Below are 23,095 nucleotides of genomic sequence, written 5' to 3'. Positions count from 1 at the left end.
GTATCTGAAGGTGCATAACATTCGTAACAAATTAGATTCCTGGATCTGATGGTCTGCCTTCTAAGATCTTAAAAGAAGTGGCTGCAGAGTTAGTGGATGCATTGGTTATAATCTTCTATAATTCCCTAGATCCTGGAAAGCTACCAGTGGATTGGAAAAATGTGCCCCTATTTGAGAAAGGAAGGAGACAGAAAGCTGGAAACTATCTGACAGGTAGCCGAATAACATGTTGGGAAAATGCTGGAATCTGTTATCATGTAGCAGGACAGTTAGAAAATCATCAAGCAGAGTCGACATGGGTTTATGAAGGAGAAATTGTGGGCGGGATTCTCCGACCCCGGGCCTGGTCGGTGAATCGCCGGGGGTGGCGCGATTCACGCGACGCCAGTCCGCCGATTCTCCGGTGACCAGAGAATTGGCGCCGGCACAGTCGGTGCGGCGCCAGTCGGGGGCCACTCTACGCGGCCCCCTCCCCCGGGCGATTCTCTGCACGCGATGGGCTGAGTGGCTGCCGAGAGTCGCTCCAGTGCCGTGCTGCTTCCTGTGTGGCGCAAGATCGCTGATCCTGCGGACCTGTTCATGCCGTCGTAAAACACGATGGTGATTACGATGGCGTCAACACTTCACCTCAGGATCAGAGAATCCCGCCCCGTGTTTCACACATTCTTTAGCATTCTTCGAAGACATAACAACATAATAAGCAGGGTGGATAAAGGGGAACCCATATTTGGAATTCCAAGAAGTATTTGATAATGTGCTGCATAAGGTTACTGTACAAGATAAGCGCTTGCAGTGTTGGGAGAAATATATCAGCATGGGTAAAGTACTGGCTAACCAACATGAAACAGAAAGTCAGGATGGGTCATCTCAGGTTGGCACACAATAACTAGTGGGGTGCCTTAAGGATTGGTGTTGAGGCCTCATTATTTATCATCTATATTAATGACTTGGATGAAGGGAACCAAGTTTATTGTAGCCTATTTTGCTGATGACACAACGATAGATAGGAAAGCAGGTTGTGAAGAGGAGTCCCCAAAGGTAAAACATTTGGCAGATGAATTATAATGTGCAAATATTTGAGATTATCCACTTTGATAGGAAAAATAGAAAATCAAATATTAGTTAAATGGCTCGGGCATGACCCTCTCTCCCCAGGCGATGCACTCACTTGCACATCTCCAGTGGATCTGTTCATTGGTGCACGTCGTGACGTACCTGCTGCGATTCGGCACGCCGTCATGAATGTACAAGGTAATGGGGCGAGGCGGTGGGGGTGGGTACAATCAGGCGTAAAGAACGGATAAAAGCAAATTACTGCAGATGCTGGAATCTGAAACGAAAGAGAAAATGCTGGAAAATGTCATCAGGTCTGGCAGCATCTGTAGGGAGAGAAAAGAGCCAATGTTTCGAGTCCCTTTGTCAAAAGTTCATCGGTAAAGAACTGATAATTATATTTAAATATATCCAAGCGGGGGCCATGTGATGTGAGTGTGGGAGCGGCTGTGAATCCACAAGCTCCAGCTCTGCACTTTTAACCCACTTTTAAAAATTCATTTTCAACTTTATGGGGCTGGATTCTCCGCACCCCAAGGCCGAAATCGCGGCCGGGGCGGAGAATCCAGTTTCCCACATGGAATCAGGATTGGCACCGGTTCCCCGATTCTCCGGGCCCCGGGTATGCCACGCCGCCTGCCACCTACCTGCGGCCATTGCTGGAGGCCCGCCCCGCTGTTCTCCACCACCAACCGGCCGAAGTCCCGACGGCATGGATCTAATATGGTCCTGCCAGTCGGGATACTAGCGTGGTGGCTGCAGACTCAGTCCGCGGCCACCATGGTTGGGGGCGGGCCGATCGGAGGGCAGGGGGGAGGCCTTATACAGCAGCACCTTAATTTTGGGCGGGTGGTCCGGGTTGGGCACGTGGCCAATCGGGGGTACTATGTTTAGGGTCCAGCTCCACTGTCTTGAGTCCTCCATCAAGCATGGCGCAGCCGCTGGAGGCCGCCGCCGTGCGCATTCGGGGCCTTCGACGGAAGTACGGGGGCCCGTATCTGCAGCAAAAGCTGCTAGTCGTGTGATAGTTCACTGCTAGCCCCCTGCAGGGCATTGAAAATGTGGCCCTTTGACGGCATTTTTTTCTGGCGTGAAAGGCCACAGTTTTTACAACGGCGTGGGGTCATATTCCCGAAACACAGAGAATCCAGCCCTGTCTTTTCTTGGCACACATATTTTACACAAATCCTTGGAAGATCCTGAAGAGTTCTCACCGTCTTTGATCCTGCTTCATCCTTGATTTCTACTTTCTGCACCATCGGTATCCTGATTTACTCAGTTTGTATTATGTTAAGCTGAATGTTGAATTCATGATTTGTTTAAAATATTTTAATCAAATGTATCCTGGGGTGGAAGATGAGCAGAGCTGGAGCGGGAGGATGGTTGGGGGGTTTGGGTTGGTAGGATTAGTTCTGTCCTCGATGTGTTCGGGGAAGGTTCCCCCAGCGAGAATTAATGTAATTGTGATTGCGTTTTTCTTCTTCAGGCCCAGGCGGACTGTTGAAGACTGGGGTTTGTTAGACTCTCCTTTAGGGGAAGTTCGAAGTTTCTCCTGGTATGGGACTCCCTCTTTGACTGTTCTAACTGCTGTCAGATATATTCTGAGTGAGGCCGGTCCGAGGGGTTAGTTCTGACACATATTGCTGTTCTTTACTCTTCTCACTGGAAGATTTTAGGGGTGTTGCTTCTACTTCTCTCTTAATAGTGGTGCCTGTCAGCGATGGCTGTGGTGGTGTTGGATGGTGTACCTTGGTGTCAGGGACACTCGGATACGGATCTACATTGGCCCAATCCTTCCTTCTTTTAAGTGGTCCTAGTTGCAGGAGGGGATCCTGCAGTTCCGGTGTGGGGGGCGGATCGGCTTCCCTAGTATGGGGGTTGGACTGATGGCCATCTCACCCTGAAGTGGGTTCCCCCGTTCTACGATTGAGACCAGTTTATATTCCTTTTGGTTCTTGGCTCCACGACATCCTGTTGTCCACTTGAGGACCGTACTGGTGCTGGTGGTCCGTTGATTTGTTTCTCCTTTGACCTGGGGTTGGGAGATGGGATTATGGAAGTTCAGATTCTTGCTCTTCTTCTTTCTCTCCTTGTAATTCTTCTATGGGAGACCCTAGGTTGAGTATTAGGGTTTGGTTGTGCTCGTTCCTCTCTTTGTCATTGCATTTGTCAGTTTTCCATTTCAAAGGTGCAAGATGGCTGCCTGTTCTAGTCTGGATCTGGAGAAGAGTTTTAGTTGCACTGTAATTTCCCCTTAGCACTGGGGTTCTCAGGGTATTGTTTTCTTTTTCTGTTATTTTGTTTTGTAGCTCTGGGTGGGATGTCGGTCTATAATGTCGCCTGTATCCTGTTTGGATGCAGACAGGTCATTTATCCGTGGAAGGAACATAGAATCATAGAATCCCTACAACGCAGAAGGAGGCTATTCGGTCCATCAATTCTGCACCGGCGTTCTGAAAGAGCACTCTAACCCCGCCCTATCCTTGCAACCCTGTAACACTGCCTAATACACATAACCCCGGACACTAAGGGACAATTTAGCATGGCCAATCTACCTAACCTACACATCTTTGGACTGTGGGAGGAAACCGGAGCACCCGGAGGAAATCCACACAGACACAGGAGAAAATGCAATCTCAGCACAGACAGTGACCCACGGCCGGAATTGAACCTGGGTCCCTGGAGCTGTGAGGTAGCTGTGCGAACCACTGTGCCACCATGCCGCATGTTGGGGGTTTTGTCCCTGATTTATCTGGTCTTATTTGTTACCAATTATGTAATGACATTGTTTTGTGCTGAAGCTGTTTTACAGTGATGCCTGTAACTATCTTTCTGATTTTGTATATTTGATGCGAATTCTTTGTAAATAAAATTGAAAATATCAATAAATAGAAGTTTCATTCAACGTTGGAATTCCTGTAATGTCATTGGCAGGGGAAGAGACAATCGGAATGGGAAATCCTGCTCGTGTTTACAGCATTTTCAAACTTCCACAATCCTCTCCCCCCCCCCCCCCCCCCCCCCCCCCCCCCACCCCCTCCGAAAACGGGAGGGCAAAATCACCCCCTTAGTTTGTCTATCTTTCAGTGATGAACAGAATTTGGAAAATATTTGAATAGTGATATATTGTAGTTCATCAGTTTCTGCTGAGTAATCAATTAAGTACAGTTACACTTCAGAAATGGCTGTCAAGTTAATAGCCTAAGTAAAATAGAATCGCTGTGATTTTCATTTGCTGTCTTTTTAGCTTGGGCTTAAATTTTCTTTTCAGAAAAATTACAATTCACAAGAGCTCCCCAGTTGACCTAATTATAGCCAACAGACTTAACATTCATTCTTCTTTCAGTTCTTCGATAGTGACTTGTTGAATGAATTATTTTCCAAACTGCTTTCATTAATCTTCACATTGAGTGCATCGGGAAGGGCGAAGTTTGAGTCCTTGGGAGTTATGTTCACATCTACATTCCATTTCTTCGACTCAATTATAGCTGGCTCTTCATGTTCTTTGTTTTCTGGGATGGACTTGGAATCCAGCTGAGGTGAAAAAGAGAAATTTTTTCTTTTCCTTGATTGCCTAAGTGGCAGTAAATAAAATGAGACTGCTCTCTGAATTCCTTTCCAATGCTTAATTGGTGCTGGTCTTTAATGTCAGTAACCATGAATAGAAATATCATGAGTATATGGATAGGCTAATGCACTGCAAGGGCATTGTTGTGCAATGTTATGTAACATAGGGGAGTGTACACAGTCATCTGTATTATTTGTATTAAACTCTGTCTCTGATCATCACTGGATGTCCATTTATTTTATCCCGACAGCCTCAGTGTAGATTCAGATTGCAGTGATGGTGAAGAAGACTTCTACTACCAAGAGATTAAGCTGAACACTGATTCTGTAGCCGAGGGTTTGGGCAGCCTTTCTCCAGCGTCGCCATCTGTGGCCTCACCACCTACACTCTCCAGCTTGGATGCAGGACGATCTGATGTCACGGTCACAAGAAATGAGACCAAGCCTACCACACCACTGAGTCGGTCGGCACCGACGTGCCTCTACCTCATCCACACTGACCACGCTTATCAGGTAACAATACGCACCTTAATTCAGATGACTGGGATTTCAATAATTAATCGTGTGGAAAACTTGTTATCATCAAAAGGATTAAGATATGGGGCCCGATTTAACTGGAAAAAATCTCCGTCTAGTTTTGGGCGTGTTTAGTGGGGATGTTTATCGGCGGCTGCAGCACTGAGAAACATCTCACTATTTAACAGGACTTTGCTGGTTTTCTTTGCCTCGGGGGTTCTCACCATCGAGATTGCAGTTAGTCATTTCCCACAGACAAGCTGACTGCTCCGATCTCTCCCCCAATCCCCCCACCCGTTTTCGACCCCCCCCCCGCCCCCAACCTTGGGGAGGCCCCGGGAACACCCACTCATTCCCACTCCACCTGGTAAGACCCTCCATGCTGGATCCCTGGCAGTGACACTTTGGCACCCTGGCAGTGCTCCTGCTAGCCTGGCAGTGCCACTGTGCCCTGGTGCCAGACGGGGTGCCATGGTGCCACCCTGCCCTGTCCCCGACCACCAGGTGGTCTCTAACGACCTTCGAGAACCCCTCCCCCACAGGTGCCATTACGATTGGTCCATGTTTCTGGAGACCAGTACTAAATGCCGTCACAGCAAGGCCTCCCAGGCGTGGCCGTTAGGTCCCGGGTACTGGGAGAATCCCGCAAATGCATACTTAAATGAGCCTGATGGTTCATTTAAATACGCCCAGTGATTCCGTTAAATCTGGTGAGGCGTTTTGAATGTTGCATATCTCGTGAGAGGCCTCACAAGATTCAACAGCCTCGTCCTGACACTAAGTTGGGCGCAATGATGCCGTTAAATCCAGCCCATGATTTAAGGGTGCCGATGAAAAATTGAGCTCAACATTTAGGAATTTTAGCATGTAGGCCAACATTTCACACATTTGCCCAGTGATAATTCATCAGATGGGCAAGTATTTTAATGAGATAGGATCTGCCTCTTTGGTTCATGTGTGGTATCCTTTCAAATTTGATTATTACCTCAATCATAAGAGCATCATGATTAAAATTACATGATCAGACCCAGAATATTTATGCAGTTCATTGCCTTTCGTTTTGTGGTACATATAATGAGTTATAAAGCCTTGCTTAGTATCAGAAATGTCTTTATGAATTTGCTGGCTGAAAACCACTAATTGAGTTTTAAAAGTTGAAATTACATTCCAGTGACTTGAATCGGCAATTTCTAAAATGGCTGAACATTCGGATGACTGCACTTTCCAAAGCCATTAAAATGAAGCCAGCCTGTCTAGAAAACCCCAGCAGAGATGATTATCTTGAGGGAAGGTGAATGAGATAACCTCATAACCCATTCACAGAACATCTGGACAACCATCTAGTGTATTCACTCAGGTGGGGACACCGCATTAGATGCAATCACCTCAGACAATGAACTCTGGCTGTGAAAGGAATTCACCCAGCCATAATGCTCTTTAAAAAATATTTTTATTCAAACAGAATTTTCATCATAACAAACAACAACAATATAACCAATCCCATCTTATCCCCAAAATGCACACACCCAGTCCCCCAACACCGACTGCCCCTCATAAAGAAAACAAAACCTTGACCCAACTAAGAAGAACCCCCCCCTCCCCCCCAAAACAGCTGACGGTAACCACTTCCCTGACAGAGGAGATGAAGGGCTGCCACTTCGAGTGGAACCCTTCCTCGAATGGTATGCTTGATCTTCTCTAGGTGCAAAATTTCCATCAGGTTCCCCAACCAAGCCAAGACCTTAGGCAGCACCGGGGACCTCCACCCAAGCAGAACTCACCTCGGGGCTATTAGAGCGTCAAAAGATAAGACATCTGCCGTCGCCCTCATCTGCAGCACCGGCGACTCTGAAACTTCAAAAATGGCCACCAACGAGTACGGCCCCAGCTGAATGCCCAATATCCCTGATAACGTATCAAATAAGGTGACCCAGAAACTAACAAGCTTGGGGCAAGACTAAAACAGGTACATGTGATTCGCCGGCCCCTATAGCACCGCTCACACCTGTCCTCCACCCCTCCCGTAAGAATGCACTCATATGCACCCCAGTCAGGTGTGCCTGTGCACCACCTTGAACTGGATCAGGTTTAACCTCGCACATGGGGATGTGAAGTTAATCCTGTGAAGAGCCTCATTTCACACTCCCCCCTCCAAGATCAAACCCAGTTCATCCTCCCACTTCCTTTTTGCCTCTTCTAACGTTGCTTGCTCCGACGCCAATATCTGCCCATAGACATCCGAAATCTAACCCTCCCCTAACTCGGCCATGGCGATGAGCGAGGGCGACGGCACCAGAGGAAATGAAGGCAGCTCCTTGCGCAAAACATTGCGCACCTGAAAGTACCGAAACACATTCCCTCTTGTGAGCTGGAACTTCGCTAACAACTTGTCTAGGCTTGTGAACCTTCCCTCCAGAAACATGTGTCTCAACCTCTCCAGCCTCTCCCTCTCCCATGCCCTAAATGATGGATCTGAACCAGATGGCACAAACCTATGGGGCTGGATTCTCTAATAATGGAGCTATGTCCCTACACCAACGTTTATCTGCAGGAGGCTTGCAGGACCCCGGAGTGCTTCTCGCAGCTCTGACTGCAGATACGGGGCCCCGCACTTCCGGTCGGGAGTTCACGCATGCAGCGCCGCCCCGTGCGACATGGCGTACTTGGACCGCGGAGCAACACCAGAAATGTAGGCCCGTCCAAGATTGTAAATGCCGCAGGTCTGTGACGCCCAGTCGGTCCCCTAGCTGACCATGATGCCCCCTACCAGGACGGCTGCGGACTAAGTCGATAGGTGGTTAGACCCACTCCGTCGGGAATTCGGCCGGTTTCACACGGAGAATCACAGGGTGGGGGGCCTCTGTCAATGGCCCCCTACCCGTGCCGCGTAGTTTAGGCGCAAGAGACTCCCGAGTCAAAAGTTTTTAAATGGTTTGACAACCATTCTCTGTCCCCGTGCTGCATGCGATTTCGGCATGGAGGCTCGGAGAATCCAGCTCATGGTTTCTGCAAATCGGAGTCAACAGAGGTGTGGAACCGAGTTTAAAATGTTGCCTAAACGGATTCCAGATCCTCTAAAGTGGTTATCGGACTAAAAGAGAATCTAACAGGGGAAAAGGGGAGTGGCACTTTAACCAGGGCCCTCAGACTCTACCCTGTGCATGAAACCGCCTCCATCCTGCCCTGACATGAGTCTAGATCCTTGAACCACCCCTGCACCTTGTCAATATTTGTCGCCCAGTCTTGGCCGTACGAAACGGCAGCCTCCCCAGATCCGCTCCCCTCCCCGGGATTCACCAGAAAAAATTCGCTCTTACCCTGATTTAGCTTGTACCTGAAAAGGTGCCAAACAGCTCCATTATCTCCCCCACATTTGAGAGAGGGTCCGTAATATATGGTAACAGATCATCCGCATATAAAGACACCCAGTGCTCCCCCTCCTCCCTCCCCGGCTCTATCCCCCTCCATCTGGTCAACAACATCTTTTTTTTTAAATTTTAGAGGACCCAATTCGTTTTTTCCAATTAAGGGGCAATTTAGCGTGGCCAATCCACCTAGCCTGCACATCTTTGGGTTGTGGGGGCGAAACCCACGCAAACACGGGGAGTATGTGCAAACTCCACACGGACAGTGACCCAGAGCCGGGATCGAACCTGGGACCTCGGCACCGTGAAGCTGCAGGGCTAACCCACTGCGCCACCGTGCTGCCCATCTGGTCAACAGTCTCAATGCAATGGCTAGCGGCTCGATTGCCAAGGCAAACATCTGCAGAGACACCGGGCACCCTTGTCTTGTACCCCTGTTGGAAATAGCCCAAGCTCAGGGCATTAGTACATACACTCGTGGTGGGGGCCTCATGTAAAAACCTAATCCATTAAATAAATTTTGGTCCGAAGCCGAAGTGGGGTACCCTCTCTCAATCCTATTGAATGCTTTCTCGTGTCCATCGATACAATCACCTCTGGCTTGGTCTCTAAGGAGGCAGACAGCACAACATTTAACAATCTCCTAATGCTGGCTGACAACTACCAGCTTTAACAAACCTAGACTACTCCTCCGAAATCACCCCAGATAGACAGAGCTCCAACCTCATTGCCAACACCTTAGCCAACTACTTAGCATCAGTGTTTAACAACAAAATAGGCCGATATGAGCCACATTGCACAGGATCCTTGTCCTTCTTCATGTTCAGCACGGGCAGCACGGTAGCATAGTAGTTAGCACAGTTGCTTTACAGATCCAGGGTCCCAGGTTCGATTCCCGCTTGGGTCACTGTCTGTGCGGAGTATGCACGTTCTCCCCGTGTCTGCGTAGGTTTCCTTTGAGTGCTCCGGTTTCCTCCCACAGTCCAAAGATGTGCAGGTTAGGTGGATTGGCCATGCTAAATTGCCCTTAGTGTCCAAAAAGGTTGGGTGGGGTTACTGGGAAAGGGATGTGTGGGTTTAAGTGGAGTGCTCTTTCCAAGGGCTGGTGCAGACTCGATGGGTCAGATGGCCTCCTTCTGCACTGTAAATTCTATGATCAAGGAAATCAACGCCTGCGTCAGTGTCGCCGGCAACACCCCCCCGTGACACGAACTCATTAAACATATCCAGCAAAAATGGGATCAACTGACCAACAAACTGTAAAATTCAATGGGGAACCCATCCAGACCTGGTGGTTTGCCCGCCTGCATTAACCAAATGCAACTCATGCTCTTCTCCAGCCCAATCAGCGTCTCCAACTTCTCCCTGCTCCACCTCCGGGAAGGACAACTCATCCAAAAATTGTCTTATTGATGAGCCCTCCCCTGGAGGCTCTAGCTCAAATAGCCCACGGTAGAAGGCACCAAACATCTCATTAACCTGCTCTGGGGCAGCAACAATCTCGCCACCCGGGTTCCTGACCTGCACTATATCCTGGGAGGCTGCCTGCCTTCTCCCCATACTCATAGAAAGCCCCCCATAAGCATGTAGCTGGGTCACCCTCCCCCCTCCCCCCCCCCCCCCCTTACCCATTGACAACAACTCAAAACTCTTTTTGCCCGCCAATAACTCAAGCATCGGGGTGATCGAATACTGACAGCCTACCTTGAGAATGGAATCCACCAGTCTCGGCCTCTCCCAGATCTGTCCCTATGCGCCTTAAAAGAGGTTATCTCCCCCATAACCACTGCTTTCAGAACCTCCCAGAACGTGGATTGTGAGACTACCTCATTCCGTATGAACTCAACATACTCCCCAATGGCAGAGGACACCCACTCACAAAATCTCTTATCTGCGAACAATGCCATGTCCAGTCTCCACAGGGTCTCTGGGTGCGGCCCGGCTCCAACATCTGGTCCACAAAATGCGAAGCATGATCCGATATAACAATAGCCGAGCAACCCGCCTCCCCCTCAGCCCAGAGAAAAGAGACCTACCCACCACAAAGAAGTCAATTTGGGAGGAAACCCAGTGAACATGAGAAAAAAGAAAACTCCTTAGACTGGATTCTCCGCCCCGCTGCACCGTATTTCTGTTTCACCCCGCCGGCGGGATGCTCCGTTCCTCCGGCTAGTCAATGGGGTTTCCCATTGTGGGGCAGCCCCACGCCGTAGAGAAACCCCGGGCTGCCGGCAAAACGGAGCATCCCGCCGGCAGAGAATCCAGCCCCTTAGCTCCCAGAAACTTAAACCTCCACATGTCTGCCCTCCTACCCCACCCCCCATCTGTTTCATAAACACCTTTGCCTCCTTTGCCACCCCTAATGGATTCCGAGACTAGGGACTCGACCTATCTAATCTCGGATCCAAAACACAATTGAAGTCTCCCCTCCCTCATAATTAGCTGATGAGGATCAAGATCTGGGATAGATGCCAGCACCTTGTTAACAAATGGTGTACCATCCCAGTTGAGTTCATACACATCAACCATCACCACCGGCGTGCCTGCCAACGACCCACTGATGATTACGTACCTCCCACCTGAGTCTGTCAATATATTGCCCACAGAAAAAGCCATCCTCTTATTAATCAATGAAGGGTCCCCTACGTCCCACAAACAAACCCGAGTGATTAGCTGCCTCTCCCATCCATTTCGCAACCTTACTTGATCTTTTATTTTCAAATGGGTCTCCTGTAAAAAAACACATCCGCCTTCAAACTTCTCAAGTGTGCAAGCCCCTGGGACCTTCTCACTGGGCCATTTAGCCCCCTCACATTCCAGGTTATCAACCGGATTGGGAGTCTCTGCTCCCCCAACCCAGGATCAGCCATAACTACCCTGTATAACAATAACTTGTGGCAGTTCCAGGCCCAGCCAGAGTCTCTGTCCTCACACGTTTCCTGAAGACGAGCCGCATACACCGTACCAAACTTCGTGTTGCCTTTTGTTGTGGGAGAGGTGTTTTCAGAACCCCAAAATGTATCATGGAGTTCAACCAACCCCCACCTTTAATGCATTGTTGCTTTTGAAGCACACGGCTTATTCCCCAGGTGTAGTATTCCAATTATGGACATGTGGTTTTTAAAACAAAGCAATGTTTATTTCATGAACTCAAATTAACCTTTTAAATAAACATTGGATCTCTTAACACCCCTTAGTTCAAAGATAATCCCGGAAAAAATACAACACTACCCAATCCTGCAAACTGTTCCTTTACACATCCAAAAGACTTAACAAATCCCTCAAACAGAAGCACATTAGATTTATATTCAATACTGAGACCTTTTTAACATTTCCAATTTCACCAAAGGATTAAGAGATAGTCCTTCATGGCAGAGATCACCAGCAATGCAGCTCACAGCCACAACCAAGCTTTCTTCAAGCTGAAACTAAAACTCCCAAAAAGCAGAAGTGAGCTCAGCTCCCCTCCTGTGACATCACTTCAGTAATATGATCAGCTTCATTTCTTAAAGGTACATTTCTTAAACATCCAATTCTTAAAGGCACTCTCACATGACACTTTGTACAGCGCTGTCTTGGCCTTATTAACGCTGCAGGCATTCTCGCCAGCTCTGCCCCAACATCTTTGTATATGCTTATGGCATGGCCCTCTCATCTGCAGTCTCGATCGTCCTCCACCCACCTCAGGACCCGCTCCTTATCCAAGTATCAATGAAACCTGACTACACATACCTGAGGTGGCTCCCCCGACCTGGGCTTCTGCCTCAGTGATCTATGGACTAGGCCCAGCTCAGGAGGTGTCAAAATGAACCCTTCCCCCACCAACTTTCTGAACATCTTGGACATGTTGTCCGTGGAATTGGAGCCCTGCAGGGCCTCTGGTAGCCAGAAGATCCTTACTTGTTGCCGCCTGGAGTGTTTCTCCAGATCGGCAATCTTGGCCTTTAGCGCTCTCCGCTCATCCACCAGCACTGCCATCCCTGCCTCCAAGGAGGCAATCTGAACACTTGGTCAGAGAGCGCCGCCTTTACTTTCTGAATCGCCGCCCCATGTACCTCTATCCGCTGGTCCATCTTGTCCATGGCTGCCAGAATTGGGGCCAAGGCATCCTCCATTGCCTCCTTCAGATCCTCAGCGACTACCTGCCACTGCTTCTTAAATTCATCAGTCAAGAAGCTAACCAACTTCTCAGTCATCCACTGAGGGGCCACCTCAGCAGAAGCCACCACCAAGTCCCGCCCTACTGAGGATCAAAGAACTTTTAATTCCAGCAACGCTCCCTTGCCCAACTTCTGCTTTTTTAAACTATTTTTATCATACATTTCTCTCTTGATCCCTCTCTCTCTCTCCATGAACATACATTGTCTCAATGCCTTTGTGTATGTGTGTCAACTTTGAGTGCATGTTTTGGGGATCAGTGCTTTTATTATTTTTACATAGACCAGGCTAAATATAATAAATGCTTTTAAAAATCACACACGGTAACCTGTCTGTGTGTGTCTTTTACTGCAGTCTTTTTCAAACTTTTATTCCCAGGCCCCACTTTTACCTACCAGCTGGCTTTCAGGACCACACCCCCTCACCTTCGGGACCCACACCGAACGAGTTTCATGACACACCATTTTCACTTACCTTTAATGCGACAGGTGATGCTTGATCCATCCAATGTTACATTTCTGCTAAGAATGTCAGCTGATGATTTGGATGCCCACTGCATCCTTTGAAAAAGATCAAGAGGTTTGTCCTCCAACTCATCATGCTTAGTCTTCAAATGCCTTTAAGGTTTTGAGGGTTTTAAACTCTCATTTGCCAACACTTCCCTGTGTATAACACATGTGGGCTTTGCATCCGGAGTTGCATTGGCACAATTAAACAAAGCCATACCTCAAGAAATCTTTTTTATACTGCTTTGTTCCCGATTTCACTTTTTTCTTTGTTGCTGTTCACCAGAGGCGCTGGAGCTCTGTAGAGAGCTAACACAAGCACTGGTCTGTCCTGTTGTGGACTCTCCTGTGCAAGTCTCTCCAGCAGAATCAGTTGTGAGATCCTGGCCAGTTTGTGTCTCTGGCCCTCTCTTCCTTATAACAAAACTATCCATCTTCAGATCCTCACAGTCCTGTTGCCTTGCTTGCTCGCAGCTAGAAAATGGAGGAATCTCTCCTCTGTGATTTTGTGCCAAAAGCACGGATGTACAGGGCACGTGACATCTGTGTACATGCCAGACACATGTCCTGCTCTCTGCTGCCGCCTCTGGCCAGAAGACTGCATCGTTCACATTTAAAACATGTTCGCAGCCAGCATTCTCTTTTTTTAAAGGTTTTTATTCCATTTTTATTAGGAATGACAAAAATTACAACTTTAGAAGGAACCAAAATTGGACAAAATGATTACACTTCAAAAACTGGATGCTTTTTTTCTTGAAACTGGTAAACAAAAAAAGAGTTAATTAGGCGCAGGATATCTCAAATGTACAATCAGTGAAAATCTAAGATTTCAGTCTTGGTCCTCGGATTCTCTGCATCTGGACAAGTTTTACAAATCCTCGTCTGTCAGAGTCATAATCTGTTCGATAATCATCATGTACCTGTCCACCACATTTACCTTACCCAAACTCTCTGCCTTCTTTGAGCCAATATCCCAATCTGTTCTGATGATTTGATCCGTTCCGTTAATGAATCTCATGCACTATTTAGCATCACTACATGTCTAATGTTCCACAAAAGAGATTCTGCATAACGTTTTCTTGGTTTTGTCCAAACCCATAATGATTTTCTGAACATCTTCATAGATTTGTTCCTCAGTAGTGTAAACAACAGATTCCCAACATAGTGGGCGAAATTCTCCGACCCTCGCCTGGGGCCACCTAAAATCCCGCCCCCGCCGTGGCAGAGATTCTCCGCCACCCGGGAAGTGGCGGCGGCGGAATCTCGTCACTCCGATCGGAAAGGCCCCTGCGGTGATTCACCAGCCCGGATGGGCCGAAGTCCCGCCGCTGGGAGGCCTCTCTCGCCGCCGAGGTTTGAACCACTTCTGGAACGGCGGGATCAGCGGCGCGAGCGGGCCCCCGGGTCCTGGGGGGGGCGGGGGGGCGATCGAACCCCGGGGGGCCCCCCACTCAGACTCCGGGCCAGTGCCCTGGGTGCACTATTTTCTTGCGCGGCCGCCACGGCCTTCGCCATGGCGGAAGCGGAAGAGAACCCCACATCGCGCATGCGCCGACCGGCGAAAGCCTTTCGGCCAGCCCCGCTGCCGGGGGCGCCGGTGTTTTGCGCCAGTCTTCTGGTGCAAACCGCTCCGGCGCGGGGCTGGCCCCCAAAGGTGGGGAGAATTCCCCACCTTTGGGGAGGCCCGACCCCTGAGTGGTTGGCACTACTCCCCTACGGCGGCACACTCCGTCACGCCGGGTAGGGGAGAATGCCGCCCAGAGAGTGCAGCTGTACCTCAGTAATTTGTCCTGCCCATATTAGCTTCTCTAAAGTGCTGGACTCAGTATTGGCCCAGCTCCACATGAGAGTCCCTGTTAAGGGCATTCAGCACCACAGACAAGGCGCTGGAGAGGTGAGCCGCAGCACTCAGCAACTGGAGCAAGGAAATCAACAGCACGTAAACGGAAACGACTCCCTCACGGCCAACATTCTTAAAAGCCGGTCAGGGGCTGGCATTCTTAAAATTCGTCCGCTGACCGGCTTAAAAGAATATCGTCCGCTGACCGGCTTTAAAGAATGTCGGTCACTGACCGGCTTTAAAGACTGTCCGTCCCTGGTGAGCTTTAAAGAATGTCGGCCGCTGACCGGCTTCAAAGAATGTCGGCCGCTGACCGGCTTTAAAGAATGTCCGTCGCTGGCGGGCTTTAAAGAATGTTGACTGCTGACCGGCTTTAAAGAATGTCAGTCACTGACGGGCTTTAAGGAATGTCCATCGCTGATGGGCTTTAAAGAATGTCAGCCGCTGACCGGCTTTAAAGAATGTCAGCCGCTGACCGGCTTTAAAGAATGTCAGCCGCTGACCGGCTTTAAAGAATGTTGGCCGCTGACCGGCTTTAAAGAATGTTGGTCGCTGACCGGCTTTAAAGAATGTTGGCCGCTGACCGGCTTTAAAGAATGTCGGTCACTGACCGGCTTTCTTGGGTTTACAGTATCACAATACTGTAAAATGTCTCCAAAACAGCCTGTGAAATTCAAAATCATCAAAAACACAAGTATTGAGCTTGAGTTTGCATTTAGCTTGAACCCCGTGTCTGTTGCCATTAAAATACCAAAGAAATCAATAAAATACAAACAGATTTTAAAGAAAATCCAAACCTCCAGACAATACCTAACTGGGATGTGGAAGGGAAAAAGATCAGAACGTACCAGGTTTTTGAAACAAAACATTTCTTGGGTCAGACCCCAACACCAAAAGAGATTTAAGCATTATTATACCTCATCTGAAAAAGATGGTGAGAAATGTGAACTTGAATAGAGAACAGCTGTTGCAGTGTAAGGTTGGTGAGTTTTTGTTTGAATATGAATGAGTGTTCCGGTGTTTTTGCAGAACAACTTTTCTAGTTAAATGCCAGTAGTATTTAATATTACTTGACGGGAAGGTGTTCTAAAGCTTTGCTATCTATCGTAAATTACTTCATGGATTTACTGTCTGAGAACCGCTGGATTGAGTCTTAAAAGACTGAAAGTGTTTTCCAGTAACTTGAAACAACAGTTTCTAAAATGGCTGAATGTTTGCATGACTACTTTAAACATTCCAAAGAAATTAAAATGGAGTCAACCTGTCTAGAAAACCCCAGCAGAGACAATCACCTTGAATACGTGTGAATGGGATAATCTCCTAATCCATTCACAGAACATACAGACAACACCTGGTGTATTAAATTGGGTGGGGACTACGCATAGATGTAATCACCTCAAACAACGAACTCTGTCTGAGAAAAGAATTGACCCCAGCCATAATCTAATCATGTAAAGTATGAACCTGGAATCCGCTAGCCATGACCAAGTTTGGGTAAATGGCCAGTTGAAGAGAGATTTGTGAAACAAACCAGCTAACTCTTCTTTTGTTTAAGGAACTGCTTTTCTCTAAGCCACAAAGTCAGATGCAGAAGAGGCAGGACCCCTGAGTGGGACATTCTTTCTTCCTCTCTCCTTGCGTTCTATAATTTTGAGCCTGTGTGCTGTTCAGCTATCCACCAGCTCCAGACAGTGTTTTAAGATTCAACCCAGTAATTTCTGACTCCAAAAAACAGAGATAAGTCATCCATAAACATATTTACATTGGCTCAATGTTGAATCCAGACGAACCCTTGAACTCAGCCTAACCAACCAAGTCATTAATCTACAAAGCCAATATACCTTTAACTTTTATTGGTCTCTAAAATAGCTGCTTAATCTATACTCCCATGCGTAACTTTTTGTGTTTGTGTGTGAACGTCGTGTGCTTGAGTGTGTGAAAGTCAGAGCAATTTTGTTAAGAAATACTGGGCGGTATTCTTCCCCTCCACAGCGGGTGTGAGAATCGCGTGAATCGCGCCCCCCCCGAACCCGCACGCGATTCTCCCACCCCTCCAAAACCAGCATCGCGTGAATTGCGCCGGGCCGCTCGGAGAATCGCGGCGAGTGGCAATTCTCCGGCCCGGATGGGCTGAGCAGCCGCTCCGACACGACAGGTTTCCGCTGCCGCCGTCCACCCCTGGTCCCTGCCGGCGGGAACTGTGCGGGACCGCTGGGGGCAGGGGCCTGTGAGGGGGGGGAGGGGGGCTCCTTCGCCAGGGGGGCCTCCGATGGGGTCTGGCCCGCGATCGGGGCTCACCGATCGGCCGCGGCCGGTCCCAGAACACCAGCGCCATGTTGGTGAGGAGCCGGCGCGCATAAGAAGTTCCCCGCGCATGCGCAGGATGGGGATGCTTAACTGCGCATGTGCAGGATTGAGCTGCCCCAACTGCGCATGCGTGGGTTGGTGTGGCGCCCATTTGGCGCCGTGTAGGGACACTGGAGTGGCATGAACCACTCCAGCGCCGTGCTGGACCCCTGTGGGGGCCAGAATAAGTCGTGCCCGGGACCTGTTCGCGCCGTCGTGAAACGCGACGGCGTTCACGATGGCACGGACACTTAGTCCTGGGAGCTGAGAATACCGCCCACTATCTCTTGTTAAAAACATATAAGGGAACCTGTCCGTGTATGTCATTTAGAGTCACGGCACGTAAACAGTGAGGCACTCACTGAATTGGCAACCATATCCTTTTAAAAAAAATCTTTTGTGACCAAAAGAAGAGTGGGAAAAGAGGGAAGCCATTCACGCCTTCTCACCTGATTATAACAAATGTAATTTTTATATTCTCTTCTACTACCTTGCTACAACTTTTGTAAGATTATGTGTCGGTGCATGCATCTTTTATAGATGTCTTTAACAACTGTTCCTTCCAAGTCTATCTAATTTTTGGAGTACTACTTTACAGTATTATTCTTACCTCACCTTTGTATCCTTTATAAATCAAGTAATTTCATCTGGACGTTCTCCAGGATCCTTGAAGTCACTGATGCTGCATTCAATTGTTCACTGGTAAATTGCTATTATTAGTTACTCCTTAGCACAGTTAAGGGTAATTTCCCCAGACTTAAGAATCAATTTGCAGTGTTTCATTAAAGCATTTACCAGTGCAGCCAGGGACTAGAGTGTAAATTAGACTTTTCACAATCTTTATTGAGTTCTCCTAGTGCAGGGATAATGTTAAGGAGCTTGTTAGTTATAGAGAAAGCATTACTACAAATGTGTTATCAATGGTTGCTAATTTTTCATTTCCACAAATGAAACTGCATTTTTAAGATTTGCACCTTTTTCAAAATGTAATCCTGTCATTTTTCAAGAAAATTAACCATTTTTTCCTCTTCTACAAAGAAAGTGTGGATTTAAAAATTCAAACTCCTGACATGGAACTTTGTTCATTGGGAGCACACAGACCGCTGATATTTCTCTGCTGGCCCTTGTTGGCCTTGAATTGGCATTTTTCCCTCTTCCTGCACTGTGCCTTCATCCTATTCTTGCTCTTTCTGTCCACACTGTTTTTCTTTGTCGGAATTCCTCTCTCTCAACTGAAAATCTTCCTCCTTTGGCTGATATTCTCCTGTCCTTACTTTTTCTTTCCCCACTTAATATGCCACTTTAATTTTTGCCTCTTCTGGCCTAGTCGATATTTTAATTGTTACTGCTTCTGTTCCATTCACTTTAATTTTTTTTGTTTTAAATTGCCTCCGTCTCCAGTGTACTTCAGTATCTCGGGTAGCTGCTACCAATCACGACAACTTTCAGCCCCGTCTTAAATTTTGTCTTGAATACTGCAATCTAAATAATGAAGGATGTAGGGTAAAAAAGACAGTAGCAATACTATGAAAAATATAAATACATTGAGAGACTAAATACATTGAGATACATTGAGAGGCTGGGGTAGTTTGGAAGCTAAACATTCCTGGTTACAAGATACTCCTGAAGATAGAACGAGGAAAAAGAAGAGGATGAATTTGTTAATCAAAGATTCATTACAGCACTAGAAAAGGATATAAAAATCATAATTTGTCTGCTTAAAATTGCGTGCAGATGAAAAATGGGTTGTTGCAGATTAGCAACACATTGTACATCCTGCTCAATGTTTATTTCTGTTGGCTTTCATGGTTGATCTACTGCTACCAGTTTTCTGTCTGTGTCTGAAGTGAAGATTCCTTCCAGAATTTTTCAGTTCAACAAAAGAAGTAGTAGTAAATGAAAAATGAAAATCGCTTATTGTCACAAGACTTCAAATGAAGTTACTGTGAAAAGCCCCTAGTCGCCACAGTTCAGCCCTGTTTGGGGGGATGGTACAGGAATGGAACCCGCCCTGCTGGCCTGCCTTGGTCTGCTTTAAAAGCCAGCTATTTAGCCCTGTGCTAAACCAGCCCCTGAACTGGATCAAGTTCTGGACAATGAACTGAGTTGTAATATCATTAGGTTCTGAAGAAAATGGGACAGGGAAAAGTTGAAGAGAAATGTATTTAATTTGAAATAACACAATAGGGACAAACCCAAATAAATTAGAAATAAAAATTTAACAAGATACAGGATAAATATGGGAAACTTTCAAACAGGAGGTGACCTCAGGCAGAATATTCCCAGTCCAATGGAGGCAGGTTGGAAGGAAGGATTGGGAACAAGATCAGAGAACGGGTGTCTAGTCAGCACCCCAATACGTTCGCCAAGTCCAGGAATCTTGATGGAAGCAGATGAACTTCGGCAGCAGCTGGTCACTTGGTAGCAGTGGGTAGCGGCAAGAAAGGGACTGATGTGGAGGATGGTTACGATTCTGCTAGGATCTTCCCAGTGTCAGAAAGGACCCTGCTGAGTGCAGAGCCCACCAGCTCTGAAGGCAGCCTCCTGATGGCATGTCAGGGGCCCATCAGAGTCGGCAGTTCCATACCTCAATGGTGAAAGGGGATGAAAGGCCGCACCCATGTCTGGAAAGGGATTCTCCACGGTCTTCCGCCACTCAGACCGCCTCACCCATTTCAAACTCTATTTTTGCAATTTTATACTCCAATTTGAAATAACCTGATGGTCTTCTTTCTGCTTGAGCAGCAGGGGAGAGCTGTGGGCCCAATGATTGACCTACAACCTCAGGACCCCACCCTCCATTTTTAATTGGACAGTGGACAGGGAGGTGGCTAATTTGCAAGCCTCCTCCCAGAAGATCCCGCGAAAGTGCAGACTGCAAATCCTCACAGGGTTGGTACTCAGAAATTGTCCTAAAGCCTGAAAATAAACTATCAAGGAATTTCGCCCAATTGGAAAATTTAAGAACTTAAACAGCTACATAAAGAATATGGAAATAGTGATACAAAAGAAAATACAATACAATATAGAAAATACAGATATACAACATAAAAATAGGCCATGGCCCAGCCCATCCATCCTGGTGTTTGTGTTCCACTCGAGCCTCCTCCCATTGTTTCTCATTTACATCTACCATCATAACCATCGATTCCTTTCTCCCTTGTATACTTGTCTAGATTCCTTTAATATATGGTCTCAAGACTTCATTATAATGTGTTTGAGAAAATGCCACTTCAAAATATGCACCCTGGTCGGTAGCTTGCTGATCTGGTGGCGGGCTATCAGGTGACTGTATGTGAAGGGCCTGCAGCAGTGCCTTAAAGGGACAGGGTCAGAGTGCACACAATCAACACTTTGAAATAGCAGGCATCTGGTGTGCAGAACCTGCAACAGCAAATAGATTTGAGTTGAAAGTCTTTAATACTGCAAACCGCCAAACGGCCTGTTTTTGTAAATCCACCACTCTGTCTTAGAATTCCCCCTATACCAAAAAGGGCCGATATTCCAAATGGTGAACAGGGATTCTCACTCCCTGACTCCGATGCAGGCTTCTGTGGGTGCTATTCAGGTCAAACTATATTTCCAAGTTATTCCCCGGTATAACCCATACCTTCACCGAAGAATTTTACCTACTTACCCCTTAGTAGCATCGATGTCCTGGGTCCTGCATTGCTAAGGAAGTGAAGTAAGCTAATAACCACTTTTTCAGGTTAAATTATTTTATTATTATCATACTTTTTTTTTATAAGTTGCAAACACTTTCTTTACAGAAAGTAAAAACGATTAGTGATTCTGGATGCTGCTGGTTTGTTGTAGGGACCTTCAGACTCTCTCTCTCTCTCTTGTAGTTCTCCTCCTCTTCTTCCCTGTTGCTGTTTTCTCTGTGTTCGGTCCTCTGTTAAGCTTTTCTACTCTTGTTTCATTGTTTCAACTCTCTTGACCATGCTTCAGAGCAAGAGGATTATTCTCATTGCCATTTTTCGGAATTCAAGTTCTGTTCCTGGTTGTCCCTTTCAGTTGCAATCTGAAATTAAGGATAAGTACCCTTTCTGGGCCCTATCCAAGGCTGACTAAGGCACTATCTTCCTGTTTTAGTTAAGGGTCGATTGGTTATTGGTCTCTGAATTCTAGGCGTCACCATTTTCCAGAAAATTTTCCGCACAATCTGCCTTACTCTAAGGATGATTTATTTTTTGGCCTCCTTTTACCAGTAATGGATGCAAGATTTTTAGTGCTGTCACCAAGATGTCTTGCAGACTTTCACTCAGGGTCAGCATCTTCTAGTCTGCTGATTCACACCCAACCTGAGTGTCAGTCCCCTCGATCCACAGAATATCCTTTCCAGACTAAACTCGGCAGGTAAAGTCTGACTCACACATAGACCAGAAACTTCTAATATTCTAGCCTTTGTGCCGGTTAGAAACTTCTAATATTCCAACCGTTTCTTGGGAACTAGAAACTTCTAATATTCTAGCCCCTACTCTAGCCCCCATTCTGCTCAGCTAGAAACTTCTAATATTCCAGCCTCGCTTTACCTAGAAACTTCTAATATTCTAGGCCTCCACGCTGGATGCCATGGAGAAAGCAAAAAAAACAGGCTGGGCGTAATTATGGGCTTCTGCCCCACGTTGGGCGCCATGTTTTTGTAAATCCACCACTCTGTCTTAGAATTCCCCCATACCAAAAAGGGCCGATATTCCAAATGGTGAACAGGGATTCTCACTCCCTGACTCCGATGCAGGCTTCTGTGGGTGCTATTCAGGTCAAACTATATTTCCATGTTATTCCCCGGTATAACCCATACCTTCACCGAAGAATTTTACCTACTTACCCCTTAGTAGCATCGATGTCCTGGGTCCTGCATTGCTAAGGAAGTGAAGTAAGCTAATAACCACTTTTTCAGGTTAAATTATTTTATTATTATCATACTTTTTTTTTTATAAGTTGCAAACACTTTCTTTACAGAAAGTAAAAACGATTAGTGATTCTGGATGCTGCTGGTTTATTGTAGGGACCTTCAGACTCTCTCTCTCTCTCTTGTAGTTCTCCTCCTCTTCTTCCCTGTTGCTGTTTCTCTGTTTTCTCTGTGTTCTGTCCTCTGTCCTCCCCATTGCTGCTGGTTGCTGCTGCTGGTACACTTCCTTAGATTGGGCCAATTTTATTTCAACCTTGCCCTTCATAGCCTGAGCTTTCTTGGGATCAATAACTCTCCCATCAAGTTTGTGCTCCCCATTCAATACCCTATCTACTCTTTCAGGATCCGTTTTAATTAAGCAGTCTACAATCTCTCCACCTCCAGAAAAGCAGTCCCTTAAATCTTTCTTACTTGTTTCCCAGCTGAGTCCACCAACAAACATCTTCCTTCTCATCCTCCTCATTCTTGCTGCCGTTTCTTTGAGCCTTCCACCTCCTTGAGGGGAGCGGAGCTCCCCCGGGCCGTCAGCTGTTCTTGCCTCTCGTTCTGCTGCTCTCTGTTTCTGCTGCCTCGCGCGTGGGGAGAGGGGGAGGGGCGAGGGAAGCCCGCGCTTAGTGATTTTTGGCGGGAGAGATCGGGACCTCCGATAGGGAATGGACTCGGGGCTTAAAGGGGCAGTCCATTACAATATTTCAACAGCACAAAGAAATCTATGCAAACTCTCTTTTTCTTTTTCCCTTTCTCCTGCTGCAGGTTGTAATAACAATTCTGACAGACTGAAATTGACTGCATTTTTGACAGAAGAGCTGGCCACAGTTTCTGCTCTTTT

General features: G+C 47.2%; 1 protein-coding gene across 4 annotated transcripts in view; it reads left to right on the top strand.

The window, feature by feature from the left end:
• The window catches only part of znf704 (zinc finger protein 704), a 253,862-nt gene that overhangs the window by 198,321 nt on the left and 32,446 nt on the right, over positions 1–23,095 (top strand). For all 4 annotated transcript variants that reach the window (XM_038809685.1, XM_038809684.1, XM_038809683.1 and 1 more), the window contains one exon: positions 4,872–5,133. In XM_038809685.1, coding sequence (XP_038665613.1) covers positions 4,872–5,133 — 262 coding nt within the window. The remainder of the gene's footprint in view (positions 1–4,871; positions 5,134–23,095) is intronic.

The sequence above is a fragment of the Scyliorhinus canicula genome, chromosome 10 (assembly GCF_902713615.1).
Source record: "Scyliorhinus canicula chromosome 10, sScyCan1.1, whole genome shotgun sequence".
NCBI lineage: Eukaryota > Metazoa > Chordata > Chondrichthyes > Carcharhiniformes > Scyliorhinidae > Scyliorhinus > Scyliorhinus canicula.
The sequence above is the reverse complement of the archived record's forward strand: the minus strand, read 5'-3'. Positions and strand labels throughout refer to the sequence as shown.